We start from the raw sequence: 12,852 nt of genomic DNA on the forward strand, positions 1-12,852 counted from the left end.
TAATAATTCTACTTACTTCTGGAATACAAAAACTCCTACAATTATGGCAAATGAAATGAGATCAGATGTTATCCAGATTAGACTGTACTCGTCTGGAGTCTGGAAGACAAAAAGACAAGTTCACCTCATACCTTACAGTTTGTACAAATTTGGAGACTGTTCAACTCTAACTAGATCATCGTATGCAGAAATATCACAAACCTCATGATATAGACATATGCCCTGGAGATGGACCAAAACTTCTTTTTACCCTAACCACACCAGAGCAGCAGGATTTTGGATCCCAAAGCTACTCCTGGTTCTTATTTTTTAAAGAACAACGAAACCTCATCAACAGGGTTTTGCCAAATCAAAACCACCTGCTATTTTGCCCATCTCTGTTTTTAAAGATGTAACCAACAGCGACATTGCCAGGAAAGATCTGCATAGCAGCATCCATTCTAACCCTCTTTTCACATGCTCACAGTTTTCTCAACCGTCACCCTTTGGGCTGAAAATTTCCATGTCTGGTCTCTCTCTGGAGAGGAGATTAAACTGCCTTTGGTGATTTCTGAGTTTATGGGGAATTGAAAAAATACACTCAGGAAATTCTCTAGCCAGACTTTGATTTGAACGTTCTACTAGAGCAAATATAGCTCAAGTTTGAAACTTGGCCTGGACTCAGCCCCCAATGAAAAGTAAGGCCCTGATTCAGCTAAGCACTCAAATCCCTTTAAAAACCTGGGCCTAAATGTTGTTGGGCTCAGCGATGCAGTGCCTAACTGATTTAGAAGCCTAAAGCTCATTTTCAAAAGAGATTTAGTCACTTAGAAGCCAAAATCCCACCAACTGCCAATGGGATTTTGGCTCCTCGGTACCTAGATCCCTTTTTAAAATGAGCTTTAGGCTCCTAAATAAGTTAGGTGTTGCAATGCTGAGGGCACAAATGCCTAAATACTTTTAAAAATGCAGGCCTAAGCATATTTTTACATTTCGGTGACAGATCCACAGCTCATATAAATGGTTGTAGCCACATTGACTTCAATGGAGCGGTGACCAGTAATGGTTAAAGATCTGCTGTAGTAATTATTTGGGGGAAATTCTATAGTTTGTGTTATACAGGAGGTCCAACTAGATGATCACAATGGTCCCTTCTGGCCTTGGAATCTATGACTCCTTCAGCAAGGAATATTCTACCTCCTTGCATGTAACAACTTCCACTCCTGTTGGTCTGTTTCAGTGTGGCTGACTATACTACAGTTTATACTGTAAAAGTTGTATCATAAAACTAGCAGGATGCGCCAAGTTATCCAACATTTCTGATGGAGTTTTAAATCTCTGCATTTATGAACTGTAAAACCATGAGATTGCATTAAGTCGGGTTTTTGATGTTTGAATGAATATGTTCCATCTATCTATATACACTAAACGTATTAAAACAAGCATCAGACACACGTGTGACATCTGAGAGTGGGTCAAAAATTTTAACTGAAAATTTCTGGACAAGACATAGAATTTTGTTGAAACTGAATGGTTAGGTGGGAAAAAGTTGATTGATTATATTTTCCAATTTTGTGGCAAGAAAATTCAAAACCAATCATTTAATTTTGAATTGACATTTCCAGAATGTCAGCATTTCAAAACTAAATATTTTGATGGAAAAATGCCCAGTTTTTCATTGTCATTTGCATTCCCAATTTTAAGGTTTTTTTGGAACTTTTCATTTCATGGGAACATTTTCGTTATTTTGAAAAACCAAGTGTTGAATATCAAACTTCTCCGATGAGATGGAAATTCTGGTTTCCAAACAGCTCTCTCTCAACTGGAAGGAAATACTACCTTTAGAAGTTAAATATGATTATTTTTGTAAAGAAAAAGTAGGTGTTTTGATTCATATACACTGTGTGTGACAGCATTTGCAGCACATCAATGAGCGGAAATCTCCCCACATCTCCTAAATGCTGAGCACTGCAGGGAAGGGAGCATGGGTGAGTGAACACATCTGTTCTGCAGAGATACACAAAACTGAGCTCATTTGGTTCAAGACCTGGGCAATCAACAGTCAGATCTCACAGTTCGACTTGTATACAGTTTCGCTATAGGAAGCCATTCATTGGAAGCCCTCTGTTCATAGAGAGGGTATTTTTGACCTGAACACTAAATCGGTTCTGTTCATGAGCTCACCCAATACCAATCATGCAAATGTAGTATCAGTTCAGTGCAGTGCTTGTCAAGGTATATTCAAACACTGGCTCATCTCTCGGGGGGAAGTTTTTCAAAGGCACAAATGGGTATTAGGCACTCAACTCATTGACTTTCAATTGGAGCTGGATGTCTGTCCTATGTGCCTTTGAAAATCTGCTCCTGTAATGATATATTATTGGTTATAACAGTTGCTGTGCCATACAAAAGACATTTTCATAGCAAAATATACAGGAAATGTAGTTTTAAATGGAAAACTGCACGTATAGAACTGCTTCTGATGTACTTACAATTTTTTTCTTTTGCTGTTAGTTTTTGTGTCTTTTTGTAGTTGCTCTTCAAAAAATTTTTTGTTCTGCCTCATTATGCTTTCACACTTGACTTGCCAGAGCATTTTGCTCAGTAGGATTTGACTTCAAATTTTTAAACTATGTCTGGTCTCTTTTGCTTTGTTTAGCCATGGTGGCATTTTTTGGTCCTCCTACTGTTTTTTGTTTTTGTTTTTTTTAAATTTGGGGTACACATATTGTTTGAACCTTTATTATGGTGTTTTTAAAAAGTTTCCCTTCAGTCTGTGGGCATTTTATTGTTGAGACTGTTCCTTTTAATTTCCATTTAACTGGCCTCCTCATTTTTGCATAGCTCCCCTTTCTGAAGTTAAATGCTGATCTGGAGGGTTTCTTTGGGATTTTCCCCTCTACAAGAATGTTATATTGAATTATACGATAGTCATTATTACAGGGTGGTTCAGCTGACAGGGCCAGTCTTCATTATCTAATCCCTCCCACGGCATACAGGGATAATCACCAATAGAAATTGATTATATTAGTGGGGAGGAAGCAAAAATTAGCTTCACAATGTGCCCTGGAATGCTGAAGGCGACTCAGCTTGTTCAAAGTTTCAGCTCTTCCTGAGCATGCTCGCTATTGCTGCCACTGTGACAGCCGCTGCAATGGATGGTCCCTTCCTGGCAAGCCCCCACCAGGTGCACATGGGGGACAGCAGTTGCACAATTTACTCTCCAGAAGGCCTACAGCCCTGCTCGATTTCCATTAGGAGACAGGGCCAAGCTGGTGTTGCAGGGAGCATGCATCCTGGAGCCACTGCAACCCATCCCTCCTTTGGCTGGTGCCTGCCCGCCCAGGGCTGGACCTGGGCAAGGGACCAGAGCTCTGCTCTCCATCCACCAGCCAGAGGAGTTCAGCTCTGTCACTTATACCACCAGCTGAGGAGACCTGCCCCCGTCAGGAACCAAAGAGACCCCTTTATCCAACTGACCACCCAGCTCATCAAAAAAAAAAAATCCACTTTCCACTTACCATCCCATAGACAGACTTAAGGAAAACCCACCTGCCGCCATCACCACCACCACTGCTGCTAGGAACTGCTGCCAAGTGAGAGGGGCACCTTGAGGTTCCTCAGTGCAGTACTGGGGAGAGGGAGCATGGTGTGTTGAAAGGCACGAGGCTAGAGGTGCATGGAGTGGAAGAACGGATGGATTTGGGATAGGAGAAGAGTATGAAGACAGAGTTTTGCTAGGGGAAAGAGGGAAAAATATCCAACCCAGAGAATCTTGTAGGTCTGAGAGAGAACATTTCCAAAGGAGTCCCTCGTTAAAATTTTGGTAGCACGCCGCTGAAACTACCCCTCTAATATATGGCTTCTAGAGTCCCGAGCTGCCCTGAACACACCCAGAAAGCTGTCCCTGTTTTTTAAAGGTATCACAGTGGAGCGAATCATATGTACTGTATGGATGTTTCACATCTGGTCTTGCTTACCATTAGCCAAATGGGAAAAGGCACCTTGCTAAGGATTTGTGAGCTGTCGGAGGTGACAGACTGAACGCCAGCACACCACAGGATAGAGTACAGCCATGGCTCATTCACAATGTAGAGATTAACGCTCAGGTTTGCGGTGGTGTATTCCCTGCCGAGAAAAAACAACAGAGCGATAGGTTAGTATCTCTGTAAGTACAGCGTACCGAGGATACAAAATGCCATGTCCTACACATGGGTGACTCTCACGAAATTGATACAAAGGGAGATTAGTGTCATCTTTTTAATATTGGCTAGATTGGAAATTTGATGAAGTAGGTCGTTGGGAAATGCAAGATCACAACACGTCTCGTCTGGCCTTAAACCCTATTAATCCAATATTTTGATCTTAAAAGCTTTATTCACTCAACAGAGCAGATTCTGGCTTAGATATACATAAGTCTCCCGCCCCACCTGGTGGTATGCTGGACACATTTTTTAAAATGCCTACCTAATTAGGTGATGTAAAATTAACAGCCATCACGGATTCCTATGATACTTAAAGGGCACTTCACTTAATTAACCTGGAGACCGATCTAAAAGTAAGTCATGCTCTCACTCTCCTGCCATGTCCAGACATAGATTTATGGGGCTCTTGTTTGAAAACAAAAGAGGCCTCAACTCTCCTGAATGCTTGAATCCACTTTTCAAGAGGCTTGCTCCAGAGGCAAGAACACAAGACAGGGACACAAGAACCCTCGAGTTGCAATCCAGATATTGATCCTGTCTGTGGTCTTGGGCAAGTCAATCTGCCTCAGTTTCCTTATCTGTAATATAGAATTAATACTTACGTGCCTCAGTGGGGGATTATAATGATCAGTTCATACTAACCAAGTACTTTGAAGATGGCCAAGGCTATATATAATTACGGAGGCAGCACAAAGCTGAATGCTGAGGGTGAAGTTAAGCACTCTTGAAAGCAGTGGTTAGGACACTTTGGGTTTGGGTAGAGAATGGCATTTCATCAGGATTTATTCAGTCTGTGTGGTCGGTAGCTCCCCCACTAATGATTGTGTTGTAGGACTGTGGCAATGTCTGTTTGAACCGTACAGTGCCTTAAGTTTGCTGGCATGGCAGGTTCGATTCTTGAGACTGCTGAACACACAGAACAGCACCAAGAGGATTAGACAAACCATCACAGAATTGCTAGGTGGGCATCGCTTCTCCATAAATCTCCAAGAGACAGACAACGAACGGAAAGGAGAAAGGGTGGGCAAGGTATTGTTCCGCACAGAGGGCTAATATGCAGTAATAAGATTGCTCCTTGTAGAGCTGGTTACTACAGTTACATAATGTGGCCTGCTTTTGTTTTCAGCAGCAGAGAGGCAGGCAGTGACCTTTGATTAGCCATATTCATAATAGCAGCCGCTTTGTGCAAACTTAGTGCATGTAGCAGAAAAAGAGGATTCAGTTTAACTGAGTTTAATGCAGCAGTTACCATTAGAGAGTTAACTTTTTAGTAGAAAGAATCTGACAGCTAACAAAGGGGAGTGGTGCATTTGGGGAAAAATTGATGTGGATTTAGAATTAAAAAGATTGTATTTATTTCCACTAGAGCAATACCAAGAGGACCCAACTGTGCTAGGTGCTGTACATATGCTGGAAGAACAATCTAAATAGACAAGACAAAGGGTGGGAAGGGAAACAGAGGCACACAGAGGGGAAGTGACTTGCCCAAGGCCCAAGTCAGTGACAGAGCTGGAAAGAGAAGCAAAGTCTCTGAACACCCTATCACTGGACCACTCTGCCTCTCATGCATTGAAAATTACGGGGCATATTTTGTCTTCATTCCTTCCCCATCCTGTTGGGCTTCTGGGAGCATAAGCTCTTGGAAGCAGGGCCTGGATCCATCTACATATCTGGACAGCTTCTCCTAAAGCAGCGCAGCCCCACACTGGTCGTCAGGGTCAGCATGTACTGCAGTTGCACAATCTGGGCCTTAACCATTTAACACTTGTATGTTGTGAACTATCCGTATTTTAAAAACCAGCATCAGTTACAATACGATACACGGCAGTTCTGTCAACAGTCCTTAACTACAAAGCAAGACCTACTGTCGTTTCTAGCTCTAAAATATTATTTCCTCCCAAACTGTTTTATTTCCCTATGTTTTCTTGAGGAATAAAGTCAAGCTTGGCAGCAAGAAATGCTAAAAATTAGCAAGGCCTTCTAGTGGCAAAACATCTCTCCTCTATTTAATGTTAGTAGCGGAAGTCATTTGACTCACACCCTATGCAATTCAAACTCCACACACTACAAAGAAGAAACACTGTGTTGGCTAATTAAAGATGAGACAAGGGCGATTTAAAGAGGGCCGTTAAAAGATAGTGTTGAAATTTATCTGCACAAAGTAATTTCTGAAAGAAATCGGGAGCTTAGCCTAAATCTCAGGTTCCCAGCAGCAGCTCTGGAGCAGATGAAAGAGACAAAAAGGGCAGTTGCTAATCAGGCCGAAACACTAGCTGGATGTGCTTTATATGAAGCCTAAACTTCCTCTGAAGACGGTATTAGAATGAGAATCGGAAGATTAATATTTTGATTTAAAAAAGGATCATTTAGTTTCGTCACACACCAGACTGCATGTAAAGAGCTATTAGAATTCGCCACTTTCTCCTTGTGCTTCCATGACCCTCACTTGGAAATGGGCCAGATCGTCACAATACAAATCTCTTCTCCCACAGGATCTTTTAAAAACATACTAATGCGGCATAGGTATTTAAACTACACAACACCCATTACTGCTCAAGGAGTCAGATTCAGGGCTGCCGGTGGTCTCGTTTTTCCCAGTAGTCCCAGTTTGGATGGGACTGTCCCATGTCTTGGGAATCTCACTTTGTAAATAACTAAAAAGGAATCAGGAAAGATCTTTGAGATCCATGCAACGCCATCAAAATGCATCACAGGGCTGTGAGATCAAGGTCTTCACGTGACCAAGGAATGCCTGTCATGGAGGAGAAGATTTTAACACTGGGCATTATATGTTGTATCCTCTCTTCCATGCTGATAATTAGTAGTTCATAAAACTTTTATTAAGCAACCTATTTCATGACCACTAGGAGCTAGTGTCAAAGCCTTAACCCAGAAGCAATAACACAATAGATTTATTCCCTGGAAAGGGATTCTGTTGAGAAGTCATTAAAGGCCCATCTCAGCCACCTACTGCTCCCTCAAGACATCAATCCTGTAAACCTTTCTAAATTGGTCAGTTCCCAGAACAGAATACCTGAAAACTGGAAAATAAGGTCAATTCCTAGGTGGCTCTGCTGGAGGACACTCTCTGTGAGGATGGAGGAAGGCTTCCGGCCATGGGTTGGCTAGACTACCAATAGCAAAGGTCAGGGGTTGGAAGAACATGTTGGAGCAAAGGGGGAGAGAGAGACTTATGAGGACCTCCGTGTGAGTCTTCAGCCCCTCAACACTTTAAAGTTGAGTTGATTGTCTCGTGACTGACAAGTCTTCAAGACAGTAACTGTGTTCTTGTGGTCAGGGGAAAAAAGAGGCTTCTATATACACTAATATTACCTAGCTCTTAGACAGCCGTTTCCTTAGTAGATCTCAAAGCACTTTACAAAGGAGGTCCGGATCACTAGTTCCATTTCACAGATGAGGAAACCGAGGCATGAACAAGCGATGTGACTTGCCCAAAGACATCCAGCAGACCAGTAGCACTATCGGGAACAGAAGCCAGGTTCCCTGAGTCCCAGTTCAATGCTCTAGCCACTAAGCCACACTGCCTAGGGGATGAGCTCTGTTTCAGATATGCCCCTGCTTGCCAGTATCCCTCTCTGCCCCACTTTGACGTCCCACTTGGACGCAACCACCGCATCAACCAGTGCTATGGAACATAGGGAGAAAACTGTGAAAGGTTTATGGCTTGAGAGTCTGCCCTGCCTTATTGGGGTCACTTCATAAAATGCCTGTAGGATGTTCTCATCATCTCATTCAGAATCAGAGAAGATGAGGGTTGGCAGGGACCTCAGGAGGTCATCTAGCCCAACCCCCTGCTCAAAGCAGGGCCAACCCCAACTAAATTATCCCTGCCAGGGCTCTGTCAAGCCGTACCTTAAAAACTTCTAAGGATGGAGACTCTACCACCTCCCTAGGTAACCCATTCCAATGCTTCACCACCCTCCTAGGGAAAAAGTTTTTCCTAATATCCAACCAAGACCTCCCCCTCTGCAACTTGAGACCATTGCTCCTTGTTCTGTCATTTGCCACCACTGAGAACAGCCCAGCTCCATCCTCTCATTCCCTCAGCCTCTCCTCAGAAGTCATGTGCCCCTGCCCCCTAATCATTTTTATTTCCCTTCACTGGACTCTCTCCAATTTGTCCACCTCCTTTCTGTAATGGGGGGCCCAAAACTGGACACAGTACTCCAAATGTGGCCTCACCGGTGCCGAATAGAGGGGAATAATCATTTCCCTTGATCTGCTGGCAATGCTCCTACTAATGCAACTCAATATGCCGTTAGCCTTCTTGGCAACAAGGGCACACTATTGACTCATATCCAGTTTCTTGTCCACTGTAACCCCCAAGTCCTTTTCTGCAGAACTGCTGCCTAGCTCATCGGTCCCCAGTCTATAGCAGTGCATGGGATTGTTCCGTCCTAACTGCAGGATTCTGCACTTGTCCTTGTTGAACCTCATCAGATTTCTTTTGGCCCAATCCTCCAATTTGTCTAGGTCACTCTGTATCCTAGCCTTACCCTCCAGTGTATCTACCACTCCCCCCAGCCTCCCTTTGCTGCTTTCCTTGGTTTGCTCCATTGATTGATGTGTTACTTAGGAAATTATTCACAAGAAATCATAATCCTCTTCACTTCTTTTCTTGTACTTTCAGCCTGACTTAATGTCTCACTCTCCTTTGCCAGAGGTAGCTTAGGAAGCAGGTCTGACAAAAGCAAGGGGGCTGTGGTAGGAGACGTTAAGGTCCTTGAATCATCAAGTGGCAACAAGAGACTGCTGTGGGCGCACTGCCATGTGATATGCCAGGAAATGGTATGGCAAGAAAAGGAGGCCTGTGTGCCTTTCACTCCTGATTGCCAATAGGGCAGGTGAACCCAGCTGAGTGCAGGTTTCTCACTCAAAAGGGAGGAACAGACAGAGCGGATGTCACACCATTCCACAGTCCTTTTACTTCTCTTGGTCTTCCACTCCCAGCACAGTATCTGAGGGAATTTCCTGCTGTCACCCATGTACTAGCAGACACAATAGGCCCATTGAAGGGGAAAATGGAGTCTGCTCTTGGTTAAAATGATGTCATCACTCTATAGAAACACTCCCCCCACACACAACCCCCAGACAGCAAAGCTCCCGCTGGACAGCCAGCTATGTGCCCTATTAAGTGGGAGCAGTTCTCTGCTGTGAAAGGACAGCAGCTGCCTGGAACCTGGTAGGCCAAAGACTGTCAGATTCCAAGGCCAGAAAGATCCACTGTGATCACCAGAACCTGTGGGTTGAGCGCCGGGTCCCGGTTCCTTACAGGCAGGCTTGACCACAGCTTGAGAGCACAGCAAGTCTCAGCGGGAATGGGAGAGGGGGCAGCTACGTACTCTGGATCTGTGAAATGCACACAGCATGACTTCCAGGCACAGAGCAAACGGAAATTCACACCAATGAGGCCAGCACCTGATGTCCTCACTGGTGACCTTAGTGTACCGCAGGTTCAGCTTCTTGATGCCTTTGTGTCTCAAGCGCTCCGCGTCTGCTTTGATGTCAGAAGTCTGCTGGAAACCTGGCGCAATTTGCCTGACCAGCTGCCGCTCCATGTTGGGTAGCCACATCACCTAGAGAGAGAGAGAGAGAAAGAGTCGATAAATTGAGCCACTCTGATTAAAGAGATGATTCTCAAAGAAGGCAGCTGGGAAGGCGTTAGGAATATGGGCTCTGAGCTGTTTGCAGTACAACGAAGTGGGAAGCACAGCCAAGTGAGAGAGTTTGCACTAATGCTATAATCAGCTTAAAGCCTCACACGTCTTTATTCGACTGCATTTTGAATGTGGGGCTGGCTGGCGGGCACTGTGGGGTCTCGGCTCCAGACTTTCACCTGCAGAGACGTGGGTTCAAACTCTAATCCACAGGACAAGGGTAAGGAATTGGAAGGTTTCGTGCCAAGATGCACTTTGCACCCATCAAAACAAACTCTTCATCCAGTTCAACACAGGAAGGACCCATGGAAAAGATACCAAGATGTTGTAAGTCAACATTAAAGGGGCATTGGCAGAGCTGGGTAGGAAAAGCTTTCCACCAACAGCCCGAATTATGCCTGGCTCAGACTAGCCATTCTTCACATCCAGCAGCACTAAATCCATTCAAACGTTGCAATTTTTAGCACTTCCAACTCCAATTTCAAAGCACTGTACCAATATTAGCTTAATCAATTAACAATAATAGGTTCTAGCTCACTCAAAAGATATGGGCTTGACACAGGAATTATTGGGTGAAAATCTTTGGCTTGTGTTATGCAGGAGTCAGACCAGATGATCATATTGGCAGCGGTTGTCATTAGAAAGACAGATGGAAGCTAAAAATGGAACCTTCCCCCAAGCTAATCATTTCATAAGTGTGATTGCTAAACATTTCCATTTTTCTCTGCATACATATGTCTTATTCACCTAATTGGAAAGTCTGAAATATTTCAGTCACAAGATGTGCAGCTGCTTAGCACATCAGCACGTTTCACCATAAGCTACTTTCAACAATTTAAAATCCGAAGGGTGAGATGGGCGGGGGGAAGGGAAGAAAATCAGATGTTTCCCATTTTGGCTGGGCTGAGCAGATGCCACACATTTAAAGAGCTGCCACAGTGCCCCAAGGTTTGAACCTGCACTGACTACAAATGGGAAGCTTTCCTCTGCTGTACCTCCTGTTACTTCCAGCTTCTCCCACCCTAAAAGAATCATTGTTTAAAGGAAGAGTGTGTGTGCCCAGAGCTCATGCAGCTAACAGGGTTTCCTAGGCTGCAGGGTAAGCAGTTGGGGTGAGCGAGTGAACTGGACTCTGTGCAGCCCTGGCGAGAAGCAGAGACAGACTGACAGATGCTTCTTGGGACGGTGCCGGCGTGGATGGGATTTCTGCTGGCAGGAGCTGCCTGCATGCAGGTTTGTTCCTACTTCTGTTAAGGGAAACTGGGCCATGAGTACATTCTGTAAATAAACAGATCACGCTAAGATACCCTGACTCTGCATCACTGATTTCTCATCCACACCGAAACCACTACCCTGCAAGGTGCCGGATGTTGGGAACCACCTGGCCAAAGGGGCAACCATTCGTTGAAAGGTGGGAAAAGCTCTGACTGATGGAGGCTACTGTAGAGGGAAGCTTCCTTTCATTTTTGTACTGGCTCTGGGCATTAGCTGGACACACAGGAAGCGCTGTCTTGTGCTAGAGGAATATCACTTGCGCCTACTCTTGGGCACAAAGAGGAGTGCTTTAGCACAGCCACCCATGCGAAGAGGTCTGAGATTGTCTTGGCATCCAACACCCCTGGTGGCAGGACCTAGCAGCTTTCAGCCTCACAGAACATTGGGGTCAATCTGCCTCTGATGCCGTACTGCTTGCATCCTGACTTCCCTTTGACCCTGTAGTGTGGGCTGGGGCACTCTGGGATCAGTGCTCACATTACAAGAGGGCAGTGCAAGAGGTTGAAGAGTGAGGCTTTCTGGGATGGGAACACCTCAGATCACTGTGTGCTAGAGGGTGGACAATATCACTGGGAAACGAGCAGCATGGTTTCACACCAAAAGCCTCTACCAGCAGGGGAAAAAAAACTGGCCAGCAATTAGGCTCCAGCATGGAACTCTGATTTCTCCAGTTACTAAATCAACTGCTCTTCCTTTGGAGCTTGAAAGAGTCAGCCCAAGAGCCTCTATTTCCAAAGCGCGGCAGAACTTACAGCCTGCTGTTGGATCCCTGACTCCAGTATGGTTTGCAGGGTAATGTTGATGTAAGTGCTGGAGTAGGGATGATCTCGTGGCAGGTCCTGAAAGTTCAAGATCACGGATGTGTTGTCCTTGGCGATCTGCAACATATCAGCCAGCTTACAGACTGATTGGTTTGCCGCTTCCAGGTAATCTGAATCCGAGAGGGAGCTAGCTGTCCAGAAGGGGTCACTCTGAAAACAAATAAGTCAGAGTTATTGCTATGCAACTGGGGTCCCTACTGGGACAGAAGGCAGACAGAATTCATTTTCTGGCCACGTCGCAGTGGCAACAAAGTCACCTCTGGCAACTGCCCTTGAAATCAGCCTTGTGACTTGCCAAGTTGTTAGGGAGAGTTGGCCAGGAATTTTTCAACAAAACAGTTTTTTGCCAGAAAATACCGATTCATCGAAACAGATTTTCATGGGAAAGGGTCAGTTTCAATTCAACTTTAGTTAGCGATATTTCTCATATCCAGGATGGAATTTCTGGTCAGAGAGAGGGGCACCCCAAAATGCCTAGTGAGACCCCCCCAGGTCTAAATCCTTGCTCTGAATCAGGCAGCCAGAGACTTGAATCTCAGCCTCACACGTCCCAGGTGAGCACCCTGGCCACTGGGCTTTTGGGTATTCTGTGATCTCTCTCTCTCTTTCTCTCTCTCTTTTCCCCTGCCCTCCCCCTCACTTTCTCGTTTTTCATGAAAAATTTTGAGGAGCCTCAGTTTCAACCGGGAACAGCAACCATATTTGAAATCTCACCAATTTTTTACAGGATGGGAAACGGTTTCCTACCCAGCTCTATTGTTAGGTGTCAGTCTCAATAGGTAACAGCCAAGCAAAGTCTTTCATGCCAGGAGGCAGTGTGGCCCCACTGAATAAGGCACTGAACTAAGTGACAGGAGAGATGGTTTCTACTTTCAGTTCTGACGCTGATGTGCT

At 44.8% G+C, this 12,852-nt stretch overlaps 1 protein-coding gene across 6 annotated transcripts in view; it reads right to left on the bottom strand.

The window, feature by feature from the left end:
* The window catches only part of GDPD5 (glycerophosphodiester phosphodiesterase domain containing 5), a 308,016-nt gene that overhangs the window by 17,284 nt on the left and 277,880 nt on the right, over positions 1-12,852 (bottom strand). For 5 of the 6 annotated variants that reach the window (XM_067533310.1, XM_067533314.1, XM_067533308.1 and 2 more), the window contains 4 exons: positions 11,890-12,108; positions 9,624-9,781; positions 3,960-4,107; positions 17-99 (listed from right to left, as the gene is read on the bottom strand). In XM_067533310.1, the coding sequence (XP_067389411.1) occupies positions 17-99; positions 3,960-4,107; positions 9,624-9,781; positions 11,890-12,108 (608 nt within the window). The remainder of the gene's footprint in view (positions 1-16; positions 100-3,959; positions 4,108-9,623; positions 9,782-11,889; positions 12,109-12,852) is intronic. The other variant, XM_067533311.1, reaches the window with a different exon arrangement.

The sequence above is a fragment of the Emydura macquarii genome, unplaced genomic scaffold, assembly GCF_026122565.2.
Source record: "Emydura macquarii macquarii isolate MOO-44397 ecotype Brisbane River unplaced genomic scaffold, CSIRO-AGI_Emac_v2 contig_3328, whole genome shotgun sequence".
In the NCBI taxonomy this organism is placed as follows: Eukaryota; Metazoa; Chordata; order Testudines; family Chelidae; genus Emydura; species Emydura macquarii.